Source organism: Bos javanicus, chromosome 24 (assembly GCF_032452875.1).
Source record: "Bos javanicus breed banteng chromosome 24, ARS-OSU_banteng_1.0, whole genome shotgun sequence".
NCBI lineage: Eukaryota > Metazoa > Chordata > Mammalia > Artiodactyla > Bovidae > Bos > Bos javanicus.
The window spans coordinates 48911304-48936163 of NC_083891.1; the positions used below are offsets into that span (position 1 = coordinate 48911304).

A 24860-nucleotide genomic window follows, 5' to 3' on the forward strand; every position below is an offset into this window, starting at 1 on the left:
AACATTTCAGTTACCTTAATAAGAATGATGCTGATGAATCATCAAGTTGAACATCCTTTAAAAATGCTTACCAGTAATTCAGGTTTTTATTCTGTTTTTCTATTACTTTGTCCATTATTCTAGCAACACTTTGTTTTTGTAACTGATTATAAGGGTTCTTAAAATTAAAAATGCTAGCCCATCTTTCTGTATCTTTTTTTCACTTATTCGAACAATGAAAATTTTCATTTTAATATAGTCAAACTTATTTATTTTCATTCATGGTTTATACATTTTACACTTAAGAAATCCCTTTCTCATCAAGTTTATAGAAATATTATCCTTTAGTTTCTCTTTGAAGATTTTTAAGTGCAGTTTTTCACAGCTAGCTTTATTAATCCAATTGGAATTTCTCTTTGTATGTGGGACAAGATAATCTAATTCTACTTTTTCCATTTGGATGAGCCATGTTCTCAAACTCAGAAAAAAAATTTACTTACTACTTAGAATTGATGCTTTTGAACTGTGGTGTTGGAGAAGACTCCTGAGAGTCCCTTGGACAGCAAGGAGATCAAACCAGTCAATCCGAAAGGAAATCAGTCCTGAGTATTCACTGGAAGGACTGATGCTGAAGCTGAAATTCCAATACTCTGGCCACCTGATGTGATGAACTGACTCATTGGAAAAGACCCTGATGCTAGCAAAGACTGAAGGCAGGAGGACAAGGAGACGACAGAGGATGAGATGATTGGATGGTATCATCAACTCGATGGACAAGAGTGAACAAGCTCTGGGAGTTGGTGATGGACAGGGAAGCCTGGTGTGCTGCAGTCCATGGGGTCACAAAGAGTCGGACACGACTGAGCGACTGAACTGAACTTCTGTCACACTTCACATTTCCAGATTTGAGTGTGTAGTTTCTGAACTAAGTTCTTTCCATTTGTCTATTTTCTATTCCCTTGTTAATAAAACACAATCTTAAGTACTAAAAGTTTTACAACTGATCTATCTGGTAGGGTGAATAACTCCACAATGAAATGTTTCAAAAACTTCTAGGCTTTTTGCTTTTGCCTATAATTTCTGGGATTAGCTTTTCAAGGCTCACACACACACACACACACACAAACTGCTAAGATTTTCATCAGATGAACATAGTAATTAATTCAAAGGCAAATTAACAATTTTATGACACTGAGTCGTCCCATCTGTGAACATAGTATCTATCTCTATTTATTAATACATATTTAGTATTTTTCATTTGGGCTTCCCTGGTGGCTCAGTGATAAAGAATCCACCTACCAATGCAGGAGACGAAGATTCTGTCTGTAAGTTAAGAAGATCCTCTAGAGAAGGAAATGGCAACTACTCCACTGTTTTAGACTGGGAAATCCCATGGATAGAGGAGCCTGGCAGGCCACAGTCCATGGGGGGTTGCAATAGAGTTGGATACAACTTAACAACTAATGACAATTCATGCCATTAAAAAAGTATACTTCTTTTAGATTGATTCCTAGGTTCACAGTAGTTTTATTGCTATTGTTAAGTACTCTCTATACCACATTTTGAAGTTTTTTGTTATTTGTATGCAGAAACAGTATTTAGTTTGTATTTAGTTTAGTTTCTGGATCTATGATCCAGAAAGTTTGTTCAACTTTCTTAACATTTCTAATACTAGAGTCTTGAATTTTCTGGGTAGTCAATCATAACATTTACAAATACTGCCATTTAGATTTCCTTTAATTTTAAACTTCTTTTTTCATAAACAACTCACTTTTTATGCTTTAAAGTACACATTTTTTTCTTTTTCTGAGCCACAAACAAGTATTTCCACAGCAAGCATATTTACAAATGGGACAATGAAACTGATCAGCATATAATATGCTCAGCTCCTGATTTAAAGAGCATAGCAAATTAGCAATGCTATGTCTGATTTCAGGAACAAAAGATCCCAGATTATTCTTGGGGCTCATCCAATAACCAAGAAAGAGACTGAAAAACAGATAACGAATATGGTAACAGACAACGTTGATGAATAAAGAGTTTGCTGGGACTTCCCTGGTAGCACAGTGGATAAGAATCCATCTGCCAAAGCAGGGGACATGGGTTCCAGCCCTGGTTAGGAATATTCCACAGGCTGCGGAGCAAGTAAACCCGTGAGCCCCAAATACTGAGTCCACGTGCTGCAACTCCCGAAGCCTGCCTGTCTGGGGCCTGTGCTCTGCAACAAGAGAAGCCACCAAAATGAGAAGCCCACACAACACAGCGAAGAGAAACCCCTGCTCACCGCAAATAGAGAAAGCCCAAGCAAAGCAACGAAGATCCAGTGCAGCCAAAAATAAGTAAAATAGATATTTTTAAATTATTAAAAGAAGTTTTCTATCCATGATATCATCAGAATACACACGAGGGTGATCTTAAACTTTTAAATGTACAAATCTTTGATTATACTTCTTTTTCATCAAGAAATAGAAATAAAACTTAATTATAGCATATACAGTGAAAACAGAACTAATTTTTAAAAACTCTCAACTTCATATTACTATACAGTTTATTAACAATGCTGCGATAGTTTCAGGTGTACAGCAAAGTGATTCAGTTATACATATATACATGTATTTTTCAAGTTCTTTTCCCATTTAGGTTGTTACATAATATTGAGCAGAGCTCCTCTTGCTATACAGTAGGTCCTTGTTGGTTATTCATTTTAAATATAGCAGTATGTACATGTTAATCCCAAACTCCCTAACTATCCCTCCCCCTCACCCATCTCTCCTTAAAACCATAAGTTCATTCTCTACATCTGTGAGTTTGCTTCTGTTTTGCAAATAAGTTCCTTTGAATCATTTCTTTTTCGATTTCCCATAAGAGCAAGTGAAAGTTGCTTAGTCGTGTTCAACTCTTTGCGACCCCAAGGACTGTATGCTGCTGCTAAGTCGCTTCAGTTGTGTCCGACTCTGTGCGACTCCAAAGACGACAGCCCGTCAAGCTCCACCTTCCCTGGGATTCTCCAAGCAAGAACACTGGAGTGGGTTGCCATTTCCCTCTCCAATGGATGAAAGTGAAAAGTGAAAGTGAAGTCGCTCAGTCTTCAACTTAGCAACCCCATGGACTGCAGCCTACCAGGCTCCTCTGTCCATGGGATTTTCCAGGCAAGAGTACTGGAGTGGGGTGCCATTGCCTTCTCCGCAAGGACTGTATAGTCCATGGAATTCTCTAGGTCAGAATACTGGAGTAGGCAGCCTTTCCCCTCTCTCCAGGGGATCTTCCCAACCCAGGTCTCCCGCATTGCAGGCCAATTCTTTACCAGCTGAGCCACAAGGGAAGCCCATTAAGAGCAATATCATACAATATTTCCCCAATCTCCATGTTGCTGTAAATGGCATTATTTCATTCTTTGTAATGGCTAAGTAATATTCCATTGAGTATATGTACCACATCTTCTTTATCCATTCCTCTGCCAGTGGATATTTAGATTGCTTCCATGTCTTGGTTATTGTAAACAGTGCTGCAATGAAGACTGGGGTGCATGTATCTTCTTGAATTATGGTTTTCTTTAGATATATGCCCAGGAGTCGGACTGCTGGATCATATATACACAGCTGCTTTAGCAAAAATAGGCCCCAAGTGGAAAAAAAGCCAAATACTCACAAGAAGGGGATGAATAAATATACAGTGGCATATCCACAGAATGGAATAGTATATGGCAATCCAAAAAACCAGACTAACGATGCAGTAACATGTGTGAATTTCAGCAACACTATGCTGAGTGAAAGAAGCCAAAATAAAAGAGAACACACTAATTTCATTTCCTAATGCCCAGTGACAGGCATTTTTATATACTTTATATACTTATATACATTTTATATACTTATATACCATTTTTATATACTTTCCATGTGTTTATATATCTTCTCTTGAGAAGTATTTTTCCAAATTTCTTCCCACTATTTAAAATTAAATTTTAATGAATTTTTTATTTTGAAATAACTGTAGTTTTAAGAAAAATGCTGTGAGAGTCCATGTATCCTGTACCAATTTTTCCCCAGAAACAACTGTATTTCAAGAAGAGGTAAAAGCTAATCTACTGGGAGGGAATTCTTCTAGAACGTAGTTAACTCTGGGTGGTGTGGGGTATTGACCACAATATGCAAAAGAGAGTCTTCTATTATGCTATAAATGTTCAATAACGTGATCTGGGTGTTATGAACACAGGTACATACATGTGTAGAAACTTGCAAGTTGTACCTTTAAAATCTGTGTACTTTCTATTTTGTACTTGAAAAGTGTTTTTAAAAATCATACTTTTTTATTCCTTATCAAAAGAAAGATAAATGCTCTTTAAAAAAAAACACTAAAGCAATGCAAATTTTTTTCTTGAGGTACTTTACTAAATATGAGGATCAAAAATTTTATATGTTTTATCCTCTTTCTATAGCACTGCTGCTGCTGCCGCCAAGTCGCTTCAGTCGTGTCCAACTCTATGTGACCGCCACAGACGGCAACCCTCTAGGCTCCCCCGTCCCTGGGATTCTCCAGGCAAGAATATTGGAGTGGGTTGCCATTTCCTTCTCCAGTACATGAAAGTGAAAAGTGAAAGTGAAGTTGCTCAGCCGTGTCCGACTCTTATCGACCCCATGGACTGCAGCCTCCCAGGCTCCTCTGTCCATGGGATTTTCCAGGCAAGAGGACTGGAGTGGGGTGCCATTGCCGTCTCTGTTCTAGCACTAGTATTCCTTAAACCTTAGTTGAAATGATAGTCATACTACATAAGAGGCAAAAATAATTTCAATGGGAACAGGAGAGAAAAGATCACATAAAATCTCTTCTAAAGAAGCAAGTGTTTATACCTGAAGAGAGAAGCTCCCAGCCTCGTCTCATACTAGACCCCCATAGTAGACTGTAAGAATCCCTTCTAAGAAGTTGACCACCCCAAAAGAAAAGGCTTACAGAGAGCAGGATATCCAGAGAAACAGACTATGTAGAGCACATTATATTGAATAAGTCCTGCCCACACAAAGAACTTTCAAACAAAGTTTTAGTGCCTGCTCCTAAAGAGAAATAAACAAGCAAGAATCACCACACATTTGAGGAAAGCCCCTAATGAGGATGAAGACAGGAGCCAAAAACAAAAATGAAACTGAGAAAATAGGCAGTATGCTGTAATAGCTTGAGAGGGGATTCTCAGTTTTGTTTAAGTAGTGGGAGTTGCATTAGTGACTGGTACATGAACATAAAGCAATGGTGTTCTACAGAAAAATTAAACCATTTTACAAGAAAGGAAACACAATTACCACACAGTCCATCTGAGAGTAGATAACAGTTAACAAAATCACATTAATGTAAAAAGCTGAGTTATCCCAGAACGGTAAAAAGATGGGAGAAGAAAAAGTCTCTGTGCTGGAAACAGGCCTAGGAACCCAGAGGGCACACTCAAGATGTACGGTAAGGAGAACTAATACCATATATTCTATCTTATGATGGTAACAGTTAATATCTATAAATCTGAAAAATCAAGAAATATTTAGAAACATGGACAGGACTGGTGGCATTTGTCTTTGGGGAGGGGCAATCAGGTATGGGATGGACATGGGGTCTGCTATTTTGCACTGAAACCCAGTACTTCTGTGTAAGTTTTAAAACTATGTACATGAATTACTTTGACACAAAATACCACTGAGGAAGAGAAAACCAGTTTGGGAATGGAACTCACTGATAGGACTATTATTTAAGGAGTTAAATTATAGTACACTATTTTACATTGTTTTATAAAACAATTTTTCAGTCCTTTCCTTCTTCCCTATTCTTTCATTCATTCTATATAAAAGGAGAAAATCTACTTGATCATTTCCACCACAACTAAAAAGTGGAAACGGAGAGGAAAAATGACTTCAGGACAGCATAAACATTTCTATCTAAATTCCCATCTAAAACATTTCTATCTAAAAAACTAAAGAAACCATTTGGGGAGAGTTTTTAATAGCAGTTAATAATAGGCATTCAGAAGATAAAAAAAAAAAAGGACCACTTCATAAATCTGAAGAAAAATACTAAGTCAGGCATTTGCAGAAACATCTACTAGAAGGAAAAGAAGGAAGAAGGGTACACTAAGGGTGGTAAATTTTATGGACTGACACATCCATTCAGTAGCTCTGATTAACGTGAAGATAACTCACCACTTCATGAATGGATCTATTGAAGCCATCATCTTCTGTAAGGATCAACAATATTATAAGAGCCATATACACATGGTGTGAATTTCTTTCTTCCACATGATACAGAATCTCGAGAATTGGTAAAACCTAGTGAATAAAAATTATAATTTATTATTTCAATTACTTTATTATAAAACTAATGTTTTCAACTTCTATACTTTTATCACATATCCTTTGCTTTAATTTCACAAATCAGCCTGTGACCGAAATTACTTTCCATTTGCAGAGCTAAGGTATCAGAAGAGAAAACCATCCCCTACTGCAAAGCTCTGCCACTGTATAAAGTTTGAGTTTAGGGACTTATCTGGTGGTCCAGTGGTTAGGAATCCACCTGCCAATGTAGGGAACATAGGCTTGATGCCTGGTTCGGGAAGATCCCACATGCCATAAGGCAACTAAGCCCGTGTGCCACAACTACTGAGCCTGGGCCGTAGAGTCTAAGTGCTGCAACAAGAGAAGCCACGGCAACGGGAAGCCTGTGCACTGCAACTAGAGAGCAGCTCCAGCTCACTGCGACTAGAGAAAGCTTGTGCATAGCAGTGAAGACCCAACACAGCCAAAAAAAAGGCTGAGCTTACAGAGACCACTTAGGCTCATGGCCAACACCTGACACTCAACAGAGGCAAGTCTCCAGCCTAGCAGGAACTTATACAGTATGGTACTTTTAGAAACAGGGGTTCCCTGGTGGCTCATTCGGTAAAGAATCCACCTGTAATGCAGCAGGCTCGGGTTTGATCCCTGGGTCAGGACGATCCCGTGGAGAAGGAAATGGCAACCCACTCCAGTATTCTTGCCTGGGAAATCCCAAGGACAGAGGAATCTGGCAAGCTACAGTCCTTGGGGTCACAAACAGTTAGACACCACTTAATGACTAAACAACGACGTTCTTAGAAACACTGTAATATGTCAAACATTACCTTTTTAATAGCAAAGATGCTAGGATAAAAGAATTGTTAACAACAAAATCAGACCAGCACAGTGAATTTCCTACCAGTAACATATTTTCTTTTATTTTTTAACTTTACAATATTGTATTGGTTTTGCCATTTATCAACATGAATCTGCCACAGGTATACACATGTTCCCCATCCTGAACCCTCTTCCCTCCTCCCTCCCCGTACCATCCCTCTGGGTCGTCCCAGTGCACCTCAATGTCATATTTTCTAATCAGATTCAACAAATTACAGAACAAAAAGGACAGGGAAGGACATCAGCTAAAATACTATAAAAGTAATCTATACAAAACATTAAAAATGAAAACAAATATATCAATACAAGCCTCACTTCTCCCCACTCCTCCCCCCAAAAATCCCCAAACAAAACCTTTTAACTCTTCACTGGTGTTAAGTCATCATATACAGACAATTGTTCTCCTGCAAGATCTTATGTGCCAACAAACATCCTTACCATGGAACTTTCTACAGCAGACGATGTCATGGGCTTTCTGCCTATTGCCATCATTTCCCTTAGGTTACACCATGCTGCAGAACCGTCTCCTTATATTCACTCACCCATTAGTAAATAAGCCTTTTCTTTACAAGTTTTTACTCACATGAACAGAACCTTGTTACACCCAATTTCGCTATTTAAGCCAATGCTTTCCACATACAGCTGGTGTGCAAACAGGTTCTTTCATCACATTTTTCTGTCCTTAGTGTCACTCTGACATAGAATATACTCTTCAAACAAATTCTAATATTCCATGCTTACTGTTTTCATCTTAAATGCTGAAAAAAAACGGCCACCAAATCCCCGGGGAATCCTGCTATCAGTCTGTAAAAACTGGCATAGAGGGGACATTCCTGTTGCCACCAGCAAGCTGCTGGCTATTTCAGAGATGGTCACAATTTTATTAATGCACGAATAGTTCAACGTTACCTAGATATTATGTATTTCAAATGCGACATTAACACCTTAGTGAGGTAGTTTACTTTTCATAGAAACATTATTATTTACATATTAGTTACAATGGAAATCAGTGATTGCCTAGAGGGGTTTCTGTCTATGAGCAAAAATTTGGAACCAATCTCATTCACACAGTGAAGGATAAAGTGCGATTATGTGATGCCTGACAATGGTGCCTTAAAATAACGATAACACTCCAGGAACTGAGTTCAAGACAGCCTTAGCATCTAAGCCGGTTGAAGGGATAGGACATTTGGTAGTTGAGTTGAAAAAAAATCACCCTTCCTTTTAGCCATACTTATCAGGAATACACAGCAACTGTGACTTGAACATGGTGGGTGGACACTTAGTAGTGGAAAGGAACCAAGAGGGTATACATCTTCCTGAGAATGGTAGCCAGTATGTCTTAAGGACTGATCCAGGCTGAATCACAGGCAGCAGGCTGGTTGTTCAGGACCTTAAGGACAGGGAAGCCTGCTGTGCCGTGTGCCCTCCAGCTCTGCTCTGTGACCCCCATCTCTATGTGCACTGTCTCCTACACTGTAAAACTCAGACTTCGGCCTTTGCCTGGTGGCATCTCCCTATCAAACTCTTGACCATCCACCTTTGCAGGCAGGCAAACAACATACATATCCTCCTGGGAAAAGAAATTACTCTTCAAAATATTACAAAATACAAACACTATGCTTAATATGATACTTACAAGATTTTCCATATCTGTGCGAGCCAACATGTATGTTCTAATATTGCTGTTCTGATGGAGCAATGTATACAAAAGAAGAGTAGCTTGGTCGGATGTCTGCTGTTCACACAGGGCCATGTACAAACTGTTGAAGTTAATCTGGAAAGCATGTGGAATTGACGAGGGGAAAGGACTGCTATCTGGAAAACAGAAAACACAAAATCTTAAAAATATTACATTTTCTAGACTGCCTGATACAAATAATAAAAGCACTGTTAATGTATATAATTCAATTCCAATTAATTTTATGTAAGTTGCTACATTTCAGGCTCAAAATTGCAATTGGTGTTCTAAATTTTACTTAAAAAAGAACTAAAACATGACTACACTTGACAGTATATTTGAAATGTGCTAAGAGAATAGAATTGAAATGTTCTCACACACACACACAAAATCCCCCACAAAAAGAAACACAAAAACCCAACCCAATCCAACCCAAACTAGGACAATTTATTTCTCAGTACTATCTAAGCCACAGCTTTCCAATGATTATAAATATATGAGCAAATACCATGCAACAGAGTGGCTTTTTTAAAGCCAAGTATTAAAAAAAAACCTAAACTAAGTCATGTAGTTTGACTCCATTACTATTTTTGCATTAATACAGCTGAATTAAATTGTCAATAAAATATAAACTTAAATAAATACAGCTATGGAGGTAGGTTAAAAAAAAAAAAAAAAACCTCTAACACATATAATTTAACCATGACATTGAAATGCTTTGTTATTAATACCAAAACTAAACAGCCATCAGTCCTAAATAAAAATATCCAGAGACAAACAGGAAATCCTCTTGTAAAATAGAAGTTGAAAAGAAAAAACAAAACAACTGCCTTGAAGTTAATTTTTTTCAAATGAATTATCAGTTAAAGTATTCATCTATGCAATTAATCCATTTATGAAGAAAGTGGCTAGGATAATATAGAATTTAAATAACAAAAATATTAAAATCAGTTTGCTCAGCATTGTCTTCTATAATAGACAGAACACACCAAATCTAAGACAACTACTAGAAAACTTATAAAACATTTTTGTTTAAAGGAAAACTTAAAACTAATTGACTACAACTACTTGACTACAACTACTAAGAAACTTTTTTTAAGTAGAATTATTGAAGTGATGAAAAGCATAAATTACAACCCACACAGGAAAAATTCTTGATATTCCAAAACTGACATAGTCCCTTTCCTACAGTTTACTGAATTTGCTTAAAAACTGAAGCAAGCAAGGTTAGGAAGTTAAAAAGGAGGTAAAGTTAGGTTAACTGTCTTAAGAGAAAATTATAGTTTTAACAGATAAAACACTAGTACAAGACAGCACAAAGAACAGTATTTTAACGTTTTAACAAGTAAGCACAAAGAACTTCTTTTTTCAAGACACAGAACCACTAGCAAAACAAAACAAAACAAAAAAACCAACAACAACACTGTTCTAACATTTCCTGAAGCCGTGCTCTTATGGAAAAGAAACGTGTACCAGCAAAGTCTTTGATAGCACAGCCCTATGCTTCTCAGATTTTCCTTTCTAAACTTTACATTTGTGAGAATAATGTACCTAAAAATATCTTTAACAATATTACAAAACGCCCTCACTTTTCTTCCACATTCAAAACACAGATTATTTTTTCAACCCTAATCCCTGTTTAGTACTTACTTTGTATTTTTGACACATACAAAAGTAACTGTTTTGTTAAGACTGACCTACATTTTTGCAAGGGATGGAAAAAGGAAGGGCTGAACATATTGAGGATGCAAATATTACACAATCTACAGAAGATGCAGTGGAGGAGGGTCCTGGACATAGTACTCCTCCTTACAATGGAAGTAAAATAAAAAGTTCACCAGACTGACTACAAATGGAATACATATGTTGTGTGTCTGTTACTAGCTAGTAAGTACTATGAACCAGCCATTATACTGACAGCTTTATCCATATTATCTCTTATTTAACCCGTATGACAACCATGTCATTACTCTGACCAGTTTTACAAAGTAGAGGCTTACAGAGATTAAGCAACTTGTTAAAAAATTTATTTATTTTAATTGGAGGATAATTATTTTACAATATTGTGATGGCCTCTGCCATACATCAACTTTTCCAAGAACATTCCTGAGTAAACACAGATTGGCTCCTGTTGTTTCCACCACATTATACTGTTTCTTACAAAAGCAGCAATAATTTAGTGAGTCTAGCCTATGATAAATGCTCACTTAATTCTTGTAAAACCTTATGAGCCAGAGATTATAATCCCTGCTTCATTAATAAGGAATCTAATACTTAAAATCTTGGATACGACTCCTTTAGGGTCAGTCTAACCCTAAAGCCAATGTTCTGAATCACTATACCACAGTCTCTCCAAAGATTACTCTTAAAAGTTCAACCCTGAACAGTACCCTTTGGCTAGCGCAGCAAAAGTAACAACAGCAGATACCATATACTGAACACCTGCTATGCTGCCAAGTCCGAGCTAATTATTCTAAAACCTTACCTTGTGTGGTACTTACACAAATCTGATTAGGTCAAACTATCTTCATTTTACTGAAAAAGCCATTGAGGCTTTTTGAGATAAGGCCTGATATTGGCCTGATAATGAGATATGGCTTGATAAGGTTTATTGTGAAAGGCTTGATAGCTCTGAAGTAACAGGAGTGTGACAGGAACTCAGATTACCTTGCCTCTAAAACTTCCTTTTTTAACCCTAAAGTCACACTGTCACTAAGAAGAGTACAGAAATGAGAATACAAAATATTATTAAATACACAGGTTTTCATTTCTTTTCTTTTTGGTTGCACTGCATGGCATATGGGATCTTAGTTTCCCAACCAGGGATTAAACTTGCACCCTCTGCATTGGAAGTGCAGAGTCTTAACCACTGAATAGCCAGGGAAGTGTGGGTTTTCATTACTTACCTATTAAATTGTTAGAGACTCGCGCGCACGCACGTGCACCGCTCAGTCGTGTCCAACTCTTTGCAACCCTAAGGACTGTAGCCCACCAGGCTCCTCTGTCTGTGAGATTTTTCAAGCAAGAAAACTGGAGTGGGTTACTATTTCCTACTCCACAGGATCTTCCTGACTCAGGGATCAAACCTGAAACTCTTGCATCTCCTGCATTGGCAGGTGGATTCTTTACCACTGTGCCACCTGGGAAGCCCTAGACACACATATCCCCTGCAAATAATAATGCCAGAATTGACAAAGGCACAAAAACTGGCACATTCATCGCTGTCTGTAAGAAACATTCTAGCACAGCTCTGGAAAGGAACAAAGCATAGGACACCAGAAGCCTTGAAAGTGCGCTTCTAACCCATCTTAATTACACTAGTGTTGGATGTATTTTGAAAACCTAGCTACCATATTAATCTTGCTTTAGGAGTGTAACCTTTTGATAAGTGATTACTGTTTCAATGTGGAAATATTTGCTCATGCTCTACTTCAGGGTTTGGCAAATTACAGCCCATAGACACCACCTGCTTTGGAAATAAACTTTTACTGGCACCCAGCCTTGCTCATTTGCTTATGTATTACCTGTGCTGCTTTTTTGTGCTTCCCTAGTAGCTCAGCTGGTAAAGAATCCACCTGAAGTGCAGGAGACCCTGGTTTAATTCCTGGGTTGGGAAGATCCAGTGGAGAAGAGATAGGCTAACCACTCCAGTATTCTTGGGGCTTCCCTGGTGGCTCAGCTGGTAAAGAATCCACCTGCAATGCAGAAGACCTGGGTTTGATCCCTAGGTTGGGAAGATCCCCTGGAGAAGGGAAAGGCTACCCACTCCAGTATTCTGACCTGGAGAATGGCATGGACTCTTTAGTCCATGGGGTTGCAAAGAGCTTTCTGTGCTGCTTTTATACTACAAGGGCAGGTAAGAGGTGGGGTGACAGAGACCAGAAGGCCCTGCAAAGTCATCTGCCCCTTTGCAAGAAAAGTTTGCTAAGCTCAGTTACTATTTTCAGTTCTATAAAACTCTAACTGGAACACAGAATTTAAATAAAAAATTTCAAACAACATATCATTTCCTGGTTAATTCCTTCACCTAATAGGAAGGACTATGTGCTAAGTCACTTCAGTTGTGTCCAACTCTTTGCAACTCTATGAACTGTAGCCCGCCAGGCTCCTCTGTCCATGGGATTCTCCAGGCAAGAATACTGGAGCGGGGTGCCATGCCCTCCTCCAGAGGATCTTTCTGACCCAGGGATTGAACCTGCACCTCCTGCATCTATTGCACTGCAGGCAGATTCTTTACCATTAGTGTCACCAGGGAAGTCGCAATAGGTAGGAGATGTGGATCCAAATTAAGCCCATGCTGGCTTGGTTATCTTGGAAAGAAATGTAAATACAGGTATAAAGAAATGTAGTTATCATCTGAAATTTACTTGACCTTCCTGAGAATATGGACATAAAATTTAAGTTTTTCTCATCTTAAACCAATATGAAAATATATCCCCACTGCTGAAAAACAGTAAACAATTTGGAGTAAGCAATACCCTCTTTCCTTATTAGAAAAGAATATTCAGAGTAAAAAAATACCACAAACCTTGTGTGTTCTTAAAAGACATGATGGCCTGCCTGTAGGGGTTTGGTGCATCCGCAGCATCTGTCAGGTTGGCCAGCACCAGCAGGAGCAGAAGACTCTGGTTGGCCAGAGGGGAAGAAAGTTCTGAGGCAGCGGCCACTTTGCTGCCCATGCCACCCAGTGTGAAGACAGTCCAGAGGCCAGCTTGAGAAGAAAACACACAACTGAAATGTGCTGGGACTAGCAAGATGAATCTATTTATGTACAATATTGTGTGCATTATGTAAATTATGTACAATTTCTCATATTCTGAAGTTTTAAATAATACTCTTTTTTGATTATGAAAGTAAAACAGGTCCATCATTTGGAAGTTCTCATATTGCCCATGGACATAAGACTTCTAAAGACTATTGCTTCCTGTTCCCATAATTCCACTTCCACTTTCCAAAGATAATCAGGATATGATTAAGTTTCTTACATACCTTTCTCAGTTTTTCTTTACATATCAAAACATACATGCAATTATAAGAAAATTTCATGTACAACTTTATACCAATATTTTTGAAAACCTAAGCAAAATATGCATATCTAGGAAAATACAAAATACCCAAATTGGAAAAGATGACGAAAGTCTGAATGGATAAATAACTTTAGAAGAGTGTAAACCAGAGTCAAAGAGCCAACCTTTAAAAACAAACCAAGTCTGAATTTTTATTTTACAAATAAGTCTACCAAACCACAATGTTATATATATATATGTTATAATATTTCTCACATTATATATGCAGTGCCAAAGTACAGAACAAGAATCATAGCTATATACTCACTTGACAAGGCCAGAAAAATCTCCTTGATACAGAATCTGGATTAAAAAATGCATTTAATCACATTAAAAACAAAAAACTTAGGAATAAACCTAACCTAAACAAGAGGTAAAAGACCTATTTGTTGGAGGTTCCTCAGAAAACTAAGAATAGAATTAGTGTATGATCAATCCCACTCCTCTGCATATATCCAGCTGTTTTTGTTCAGTCATTAAGTCATGTACAACGCCAAATGGGAAAAGGAGTACGTCAAGGCTGTGTATTATCACCCTGCTTATTTAACTTATATGCAGAGTACATCATGAGAAACGCTGGTCTGGAAGAAACACAAGCTGGAATCAAGATTGCCGGGAGAAATATCAATAACCTCAGATACGCAGATGAGATCACCCTTATGACAGAAAGTGAAGAGGAACTCAAAAGCCTCTTGATGAAAGTGAAAGTGGAGAGTGAAAAAGTTGGCTTAAAGCTCAACATTCAGAAAACGAAGATCATGGCATCTGGTCCCATCCCTTCATGGCAAATAGATGGGGAAACAGTGTCAGACTTTATTTTTTGGGGGGGGCTCCAAAATCACTGCAGATGGTGACTGCAGCCATGAAATTAAAAGACGCTTACTCCTTGGAAGGAAAGTTATGACCAACCTAGATAGCATATTGAAAAGCAGAGACATTTTACTTTGCCAATGAAGGTCCGTCTAGTCAAGGCTATGGTTTGTCCTGTGGTCATGTATGGATGTGAGAGTTGGACTGTGAAGAATTGTGAGTGCCGAAGAATTGATGCTTTTGAACTGTGGTGTTGGAGAAGAAAACTATGCAAAATCTAATTTTATTTTATTTTTAAACTTTACAATATTGTATTGGTTTTGCCAAATATTGAAATGAATCCACCACAGGTATACATGTGTTCCCCATCCTGAACCCTCCTCCCTCCTCCCTCCCCATACCATCCCTCTGGGTTGTCCCAGTGCACCAGCCCCAAGCATCCCTTGGATTGCAAGGAGATCCAACCAGTCCATTCTAAAGGAGATCAGCCCTGGGATTTCTTTGGAGGGAATGATGCTGAAGCTGAAACTCCAGTACTTTGGCCACCTCATGCGAAGAGTTGCCTCACTGGAAGACTCTGATGCTGGGAGGGATTGGGGGCAGGAGGAGAAGGGGACGACAGAGGATGAGATGGCTGGATGGCATTACTGACTCGACGGACGTGAGTCTGGGTGAACTCCAGGAGTTGGTGATGGACAGGGAGGCCTGGCATGCTGTGATTCATGGGGTTGCGAAGAGTCGGACACGACTGAGTGACTGAACTGAACTGAACTGAACTAAACTTAACTTTTTGCGACCCCATGGACTGCAGCACGCCAGGTTGCTCTATCCATGGGATTTTGCAGACAAGAATACTGGAGTGGGTTACCATTTCCTTCTCCTGGGAATCTTCCCAACCCAGGGAGCAAACTTGCATCTCCTGCACTGGCAGGCAGATTCTTTGCCTGTGAGCCTCCAGGGACAGACACACATACCGCTGTGTTCACAGTGGCACTATTCATGATAGCAAGACATGGAAATAACTTGAATGTCCATCCACAGACCAACAGATGAAGAAGATGTGGTACGTACATAAAACGGAATACTATTCAGTCATAAACAAGAATGAACTAATGCTATCTGAAACAACATGGATACAACTAGATATTACCAAACCAAGTGAAATAAGTCAGAAAGAAGAAGACTGTCACTTATATGTGGAGTCTAAAATATGACACAAATGAGTCTATCTATGAAACAGAAACAGAGTTACAGACATACAGAAGAAACTGGTGGTTGCCGGGACAGGGGTGGGAGGGGGGGTGGGGTGGGGGGGGGATGGGTGAGGGAAGAATGGAGTGGGAGGCTGGGGTTAGTAGATACAAGCTTTTACATATAGAAAGGATAAACAAGGTCCCACTGTATAGCACAGAAAACCATATTCAACATCCCATGATAAACCATATGGAAAAAAATATTTTAAAAAAATAATGTGAGTATGTATGTAAATACACACATACATACACAATTAAAAACAAACTAAAAAAATAAGTGATCACTACACACAAACTTAAATTTATTCAAAACAATCTTCACAATATAGTTGGGAAATTTGAGGCATTTAATAAGAAAAGCAAAATTATATAAGAAAGTACAACCAGTAGCCAAGTATTATTTGCTTTGGGACTGATTTGCTGTTTATCTTGACATTTTAAAAAATTTCCAGTCACTTCCTTCCACTCAGAGTCTGCTCCATAGCTGCCTACCCCTATATCCACCACTGTGTGTTCCAGGATTGCAAGCAAAGAAAAACACAACTAGAAAGTTCAATCGGCAATAAAAATAATCGCAAAATGCTCTCCAAGGTAAAATATAAGTGGTTTGTTTTTTTTTTTGGATTCTCTTCACAGCTGCACATCTTCATTACTAGGAGAAATAAGAGTCGACTAGCCCTGGACAAATTTAACAAACAAAATTCTGATTCTCTTTTAACAGAACTTCAAGTCTCCTTTTTTTTTTTTTAACCCCCTTCAAGTTTTTCCAAGAGGGCTGTAAAGCTGCTTATAATGTCAGACAAATGAACATTTTATTGAGAAGCTCTCCCACCCCACCCCCTCCAGACACACAGCCCTCCTTCCTTACTCTGGTAAATATCACTGCCATGTGGCTTTCCCTTCCTTATAGGGAAAGCAGGCACCCTGCCATTGCCTACATTGTAGTTTAAACTGGCCCATAAAATTGGACTAAAATTCTTCCAAAAGTTAGTTTCTTTTTGCTGATCCAAGCCTCTGATCTCTGACCCAAGAATCTTAGTGGAATTGCATTTTCCTGCTGGCAAAAAAAAGTTTCTCTCCACCAGAAAAATAAGGGAAAGTTACAGTATATTTCCTTCTGTTCTAAAAACCAAATTAAGAATGATCTCCAAAGTTCTTTAATTGTATCCCTCAGGCCTCCAAATAAATGCTTAAAATAAAATTCATCTAACTAAGAGTACTGAAATTAAAAGAAAAAACTGAGTGTTGGTGATTCAACCTTTTAAAAGTAGTGACTCAAGATTATTTATTCTTAAGAATAAAAATGTGAGAAAAATATAAAGTGTGACAAACTGAAACATCAGTAAAATAATAATCAAAGAAAAAACAACTCATTTTAAGAAATTTTGAACTCAAACTATTAAGACAATGGAATTAAGGTAAATGACTACTTTCTTCACATTACTAAACATGCCACTTGCCACACTACAACTGATTTCTTACATCTAACATCTATATTATAAAATACTAATTATTCAAGCAAAACTATACCAAAAACACATGATAACATACTATACTGTCTTCCATAGCTATAAAAATCTGATAAAAGGGTCACATTCATATATTTGAGCTGTAATCCTGTAACAAAACAGATATCATGAAGAAATTAAGGAGAAAGCAGGTCAGATAAATACTTATGACAATTCTGCTAGAGACATTTCAATCAATACAGAAAAAAGGGTAATCGGTCAATAAATAGGCAGCGAGTACCTAATTATGGTTAGGCCCTATGCCAGCTGTAAAAAATACAAACAAGAAAAAAATCATACTTTGTCTCTGAGGAGTTTAGAGAAAGGGGAAGCAAATATTCATATCAATTTTCATTGCCATAACGATCCAACAAATATACCTAACTCTTAAGGCATCTATACTTTTCCTCTATAAGTGTAGTGAAACAAGGGAAGACAGTTTTGCCAAGGAAGTCACTGAACATACATTCCAGGGCAGACATTAGGGCAGAGTAACTACCTGATCCCAATATCATGCTCTCTTTCCTTTTATTAATAAAACGCCCTGACGTTTAGCTGGGCAGAACTACACTTCCCAATCTTTCTTACAGAAAACTATGGCCACATAACTAAATTTCAGCCAACAGGATGTGAGTAGGAACAGCACATGCAAGTTTTAGATAATATCCTTAAAAAGAACTTATTTTCTCCTCCAATCCTCATGCTTCACATGTGCAAGAACTCAGGTAGAGGGGTGGGCAGGCAGATTCGGCTTTGTGCATGAGGATACGACCAAGGGAATGGAAAAACAAGAGAGAAGGAACTCTATTCTCTGAATGGCCTCAGGAAGCAAACCTGCCTATACCCCTAGACTAGCTTAGACTTTCATGTGAGAGAAATGTAAATCTTCTATTTTTTTTAAGCCACTGGTACCTGATCTCTATTAAAAGCCAAACCAGTATCCTAACACAATTAAGTGTTGTTGTTGTTGTTTAGTGCTGTCAAGTCCAATTCATTGCAATTCTATGAACTGCAGCACCCCCAGGCTTCCCTGTCCATCACCATATCCCAAAGTTTGCTCAAACTCATGTCCATTGAGTCAGTGATGCCATCCAACAATCTCATCCTTTGTTGCCCCCTTCTCCTCTTGCCCTCAATCATTCCCCGCATCAAGGTCTTTTCCAGTGAGTCAGCTCTTTGCATCAAGTGGCCAAGTATTGGAGCTACAGCTCCAATTCAGGGTTGATTTCCTTTAGGATTGACTGGTTTGATCTCCTTGCAGTCCAAGGGACTCTCAAGAGTCTTCTCCAACACCACAATTCAAAAGCATCAATTCTTCAGTACTCAGCTTTCTTTACAGTCCAACTCTCACATCCATACATGACTACCTGAAAAACCATAGCTTGGACTACACAGACCATTGTTGGCAAAATGATGTCTCTGCTTTTTAATATACTGTCTAGGTTTATCATACCTTTCCTTCCAAGGAGCAAGCTTCCTTTAATTTTGGGGCTGCAGTCACCATACACAGTGATTTTGGAGTCCAAGAAAATAAAATCTGTCACTGTTTCCACGTTCCCCATCAAGTTTAGCCATAAAGTGATGGGACCAGATGCCATGATCTTAGTTTTTTGAATGTTGAATTTTAAGCGAGATTTCTCACTTTCCTCTTTCATCCTCATCAAAAGGCTAAGGTCCTCTTAGTTTTCTGCCTTTAGAGTGGTGTCGTCTGCATATCTGAAGTTGTTCATAATTTCTCCTGGCAATCATGATCCCAGCTTGTGATTCATCTAGTCCAGCATTTTGAATGATGTAATCTGCATAGAAGTTAAATAAGCTGGGTGACAATACACAGGCTTGACATACTCCTTTCCCAATTTTGAAGCATTCTGTTGTTCCACGTCTGGTTCTAACTGTTGCTTCTTGTCCTGTGTACAAGTTTCTCAGGAGACAGGTAAGGTAGTCTGGTAACCCCATTTTTTTAAGAATTTTCCGCAGTTCGTTGTGATCCACACAGTCAAAGGCCTTAGGGTAGCGAATGAGGCAGAAGTAGATTTTTTCTGGAATTCCCTTGCTTTCTTTATTATCTAATAGATGTTGGCAACTTGATCTCTGGTTCCTCTCCTTTTCTAAATCCAGCTTGTATCTCTGGAAATTCTCAGTTCATGTACTGATGAAGCCTAGCTTGAAGGATTTTGAGCATTATCTTGCTAGCCATGTGCAATGAGTGCAACTGTGTGGTAGTCTGAGCATTCTTTGGCATTGCCCTTCTTTGGGACTGGAATGAAAACTGACCTTTTCCAGTCCTGTTGTCACTGCTGAGTTTTCAGAATTTGCTGACATATTGAGTACAGCATTTTGACAGCATCAACTTTTAGGATTTTAAATAGCTCAGCTGGAATTTTATCACCTCCACTAGCTCTGCCGGTAGTAATACTTCCTAAGGACTACTTGACTACACACTCCAGGATGTCTGGCTCTAGGTGAGTGACCACACCACCATGGTTATCTGGGTCATTAAAACCTTTTTTGTATAGTTCTTTTGTATATTCGAGCCACCTCTTCTTAATCTCTTCTGCTTCTGTTAGGTCCTTGCCATTTCTGTCCTTTATTGAGCCCATCTTTGCATGAAACGTTCCCTTGTATCTCTAATATTCTTGAAGAGATCTCTAGTCTTTCCCATTCTATTCTTTTCCTCTATTTCTTTGTGTTGTTCACTTAAGAAGGCTCCCTTATCTCTCCTTGCTATTCTCTGGAATTCTGCATTCAGTTGGGTCTATCTTTTTCTTTCTCCTTTGCCTTTTTGCTTCTCTACTTTTCTCAGCTATCTGTAGGGCCTCCTCAAACAATCATTTTGCCTTTCCTTTTTGCATTTCTTTTTCTTGGGGATCGTTCTGGTCACCACCTCCTATACAATGTTACGAACCTCTGTCCATAGTTCTTCAAGCACTCTGTCTATCAGATCTAATCCCTGGAATCTATTTATCACCTCCACTGTATAATCATAAGGGATTTGCTTTAGGTCATACCTGAGTAGACTAGGGGTTTTCCCTACTTTCTTCTATTTAAGCCTGAATTTTGCAATAAGGAGCTCATTATGTGCTATAAAGTTCCAAAACATTACTGCTTGGTTAGTGATCTTTTTAAAAAACAAACAACAGTTTTTAAAAATTTTTTGGCCATCAATCTCCTTAAAGTTTTTGAGATTATTATAGATGCATATGTTCTCATTAAAAAAAAAATAACCTTTCAACTAATTTCTTCTAATGGTAACATCTTAAAAATTTATAGAATATCACAATCAGGATCTGACACTGATACCATCAAAATACAGAATAACTGCATCACCAGTGAGAAACATTTGCATGGGAAAAAGTATCTGATGATCACTTAACTTCGTTGAAGTTAATTTCTTTTAAGGGTCACATACCAGACACAGAGGAAACATACTGTCACCAAGTATGTACTTATCACTTGGGCACTTACATACACTCGTCTCATCATTTAGTAAGGTACTGGTATGGATCAGTCAAAGTGCAAGAAACTAGATCAGACACGAACGAATCCAAGACAATGAGGCCCTATCCATGAAGTTTATAGTCAAAAGGAGAAACAAATATAGAAAAGAAAAGGAAATAAACTGTCATGAGTTTATGGGGAGACAAAGGATGACCCTGGAAAAAAAAATAATTCAGAAATCAATGAAGAGAACTGACAGTGGTTTATAGACTTTTTTCAAGTTTACAAATAACCAAAGAAGGCATTCTACTTTCTTCCATTTTTAAAATTTTTTCTTTCATTTCTTTCTCATACTTTTTTGCTTTAAAAAATTCCTCAAGGTCCAAATCAGACTCGTCTGTTCTAATAAAGCAAAAAATAACTGCTTTTATAGTACTCTGATTACAACTCTCTTCAGTACTGTACTTACAAAAGTCTGGTTTTGATCATACTTACGTATGTAAGATAAATCATTCAACATCAGAGTAATCCAAATCTATGCTCCAACAACTTTTGTTGAAGAAGCTGAAGTTGACCGGTTCTATGAAGACCTACAATATCTTCTAGAACTAATATCAAAAAAAGATGTCGTTTTTATCACAGGGGACTGGAATGCAAAAACTGGAAGCCAAGAGATAGCTGGAATTAACAGGCAAGTTTGGCCTTGATGTACAAAATGAAGCAGGGCAAAGGCTAACAGAGTCTTGTCATTAGAAAACACTGGTCATAGAAAACATCCTTTTCCAACAACCCAAGAGATGACTCTACACATGGACATCACCAGACGGTCAATAACAAAATCAGACTAATTATGTTCTTTGCAGCCAAAGATGGAAAAGTCTATACAGTTAGCAAAAACAAGACCTGGAGGTGACTGTGGCTCAGGTCATGAGCTCCTTATTACAACATTCAGGCTAATACTGCAAAAAGTAGGGAAAACCACTAGGCCATTCAGGTATGACCTAAATCAAATCCCTTATGATTATACAGTAGAGGTGACTAATAGATTCAGGGATTAGGTCTGGTAGACAGAGTGCCTGAGGAACCATGGACAGGTGTTTGTAACATGGTACAGGAAGCAGTGACCAAAGCCATTCCAAAGAAAAAGAAATGCAAGAAGGCAAAACGATTGTCTGAGGAGGCTTTACAAACAGCTATGAAAAGAAGAGAAGCAGAAGGCAAGGGAGAAAGGGAAAGATATACCCAACTGGATGCAGAGTTCCAGAGAATAGCAAGGAGACACAAGGAGGTCTTTTTAAATGAACAAGGCAAAGACAAAGAAGAAAACAATACAATGGAAAAGACCACAGATCTCTTCAAGAAAACTGGAGGTATCAAAGGAACATTTCATGAAGAATGGTCATGATAAAGGACAGAAATGGTAAGGACCTAAAAGAAGCAGAAGAGATTAATAAGAGGTGGCAAGAATGCACAAAACTAAACAAAAAAGTCATAATGACGTGGATAACCATGATGGTGTGGTTGTTCACCTAGAACCAGACATCTTGGAATGTGAAGTCAAGTGGGCCTTAGGGAGTATTACTACAAACAAAGCTAGTGGACATGATGGAATTTCAACTGAGCTATTTAAAATCCTGAAAGATGATGCTGTTAAAGTGCTACTTTATGTAGCAAATTGTAGCAAATTCAGAAAACTCAGCAGGACACAGAACTGGAAAAGGTCAGTTTTCCTACTAATCCCAAAGACAATCAATGCCAAAAAATGTTCCAACTACCATGTTGTTGTTCTTCAGTCACTAAGTTGCCTTGGACTCTTTGCAACCCCATGAACTGCAACACTTCAGACTTCTCTGTCTTTCACTGTCTCCCTGAGTTTACTCAAAGTCAAATCCATTGAGCCAGTGATGACATCCAACCATCTCATCCTCTGTTGCCCCTTCTCCTCCCGCCTTCAATCTTTCCCAGCATTAAGGTCTCTTCCAATGAGTCAGGTCTTTGCATCAGGTGGCCAAAGTATTGGAGCTTCAGCTTCAGCATCAGTCCTTCCAATGGACATTAAGGGTTGATATCCTTTAGGACTGATTGGTTTGATCTCCTTGCTGTCCACGGGACTCCCAAGAATCTCCTCTAGCACCATAGTTCAAAAGCATCAGTTCTTTGGTGATCAGCCTTCTTTATGGTCCAACTCTCACATCCACACATGACTAGTGGAAAAACCATAGCTTTGACTAAATGGACCTTTGTTGGCAAAGTGATCTCTCTGCTTTTTAATACACTGTCTAGGTTTGTCATAGCTATTCTTCCAAGGAGCAAGTGTCTTAATTTCATGGCTACAGTCACCGTCCGCATTGATTTTAGAATCCAAGTAAATGAAATCTGACATTGTATCCACATTTTCCCCATCTATTTGCCATGAAGTGATAGGACCAGATGCCATGATCTTAGCTTTCTGAATGTTGAGTTTTAGGCCAGCTTTTTCATTCTCCTCTTTCACTTTTATCAAGAGGCTCTTTAGTTCCTCTTCACTTTCTGCCATTGAAGTGGTATCATCTGCACAACTAAGATTGTTGATATTTCTCCCAGCAATCTTATTCCAGCTTGTGATTCATCCAGCCCAGCATTTTGCATGATGTACTCTGCATGTAAGTTAAATAAGCTGGATGACAATATACGGCCTTGACGTATTCCCTTCCCAATTTTGAACCAGTCATAACATTGTTCCATGTCTGGTTCTAACTGTTGCTTCTTGTCCTGCATACAAGTTTATGTATGTCAAGGCTGTATATTGTCACCCTGCTATATTTAACTTCTTTGCAGAGTACATCTCTCTAAGAGTTTTCCCTGTCCTTCACTATCTCCCAGAGTTTGCTCAAATTCATGTCTACTGAGTTAGTGATGCAATCTAACCATTTCATCTTCTGCTGCTCTCTTCTCCTTTTGCCTTCAATCTTTCCCAGCATCAGTCTTTTCCAATGAGGCAGCTCTTCACATCAGTTTCACTATAATGGCAGAAAGTAAAGAGGAACTAAAGAGCTTCTTGATGAGGGTGAAAGAGAAGAGTGAAATAGCTGACTAGATACTCAACATTCAAAAAACTAAGATCATGGCATCCGGTCCCATCACTTCATGGCAAACAGAAGGGGGAAAGTGGAAACAGAGACAGATTTCATTTTCTTGGGCTCCAAAATCATTGCAGACTGTGACTACAGCCATGAAATTAAAAGAAGCTTGCTCCCTGGAAGGAAAGCTATGGGAAACCTAGATAGCATATAAAAAGCAAAGATATCACTTTGCTCACATAGGTCTATATAGTCAAAGCTATGGTTTTTCCACTAGTCATGTATGGATGTGAGAGTTGGACCATAAAGGCTGAGTGCAGAAGAACTAATGCTTTCGAACTGTGATGCTGGAGAAAACTTTTCCGAGTCCCTTGGACAGTGAGGAGATCAAATCAGTCAATCCTAAAGGAAATCAACCCTGACTATTCATAGGAAGGACTGAAGCTGAAACTCCAATACCTTGGCCACCTGATGCAAAGAAACAACTCATTGGAAAAGGTCCTGATGCTGGGAAAGATTGAAGGCAAAGGAGAAGGGGACAACATAGGATGAGACGGTTAGATAGCATCACTGACTCAGCAGTCATGAATTTGAGCAAACTCCAGGAGATAGTGAAGGACACAGGAGCCTGGCATGCGCACATGACTTAGCAACTGAACATCACTGAACAATTTATGTAACTTACGCACAAGTCTTCCTGTTGTCTCCTTGATGGAAAAGAGCTACATCTTTTTAATGTTTTATATTCAACTTATAAACTTAATTTGCTCCTTTACTTCAACTTTACTTTCTTTAGTATTTCAGTTACTTACCAAAGGTTATTTTTACAGTGTATAAGACAGAACTTATATTTTAAAAGTATATAAACAACAGGGATTTTATATT

General features: G+C 38.4%; 1 protein-coding gene across 9 annotated transcripts in view; it reads right to left on the reverse strand.

Annotated features, from left to right (window-relative positions):
• Positions 1-24860, reverse strand: part of DYM (dymeclin) — a 400415-nt gene that overhangs the window by 235107 nt on the left and 140448 nt on the right. For all 9 annotated transcript variants that reach the window (XM_061400135.1, XM_061400133.1, XM_061400128.1 and 6 more), the window contains 3 exons: positions 13370-13552; positions 8800-8978; positions 6153-6278 (listed from right to left, as the gene is read on the reverse strand). In XM_061400135.1, the coding sequence (XP_061256119.1) occupies positions 6153-6278; positions 8800-8978; positions 13370-13552 (488 nt within the window). The remainder of the gene's footprint in view (positions 1-6152; positions 6279-8799; positions 8979-13369; positions 13553-24860) is intronic.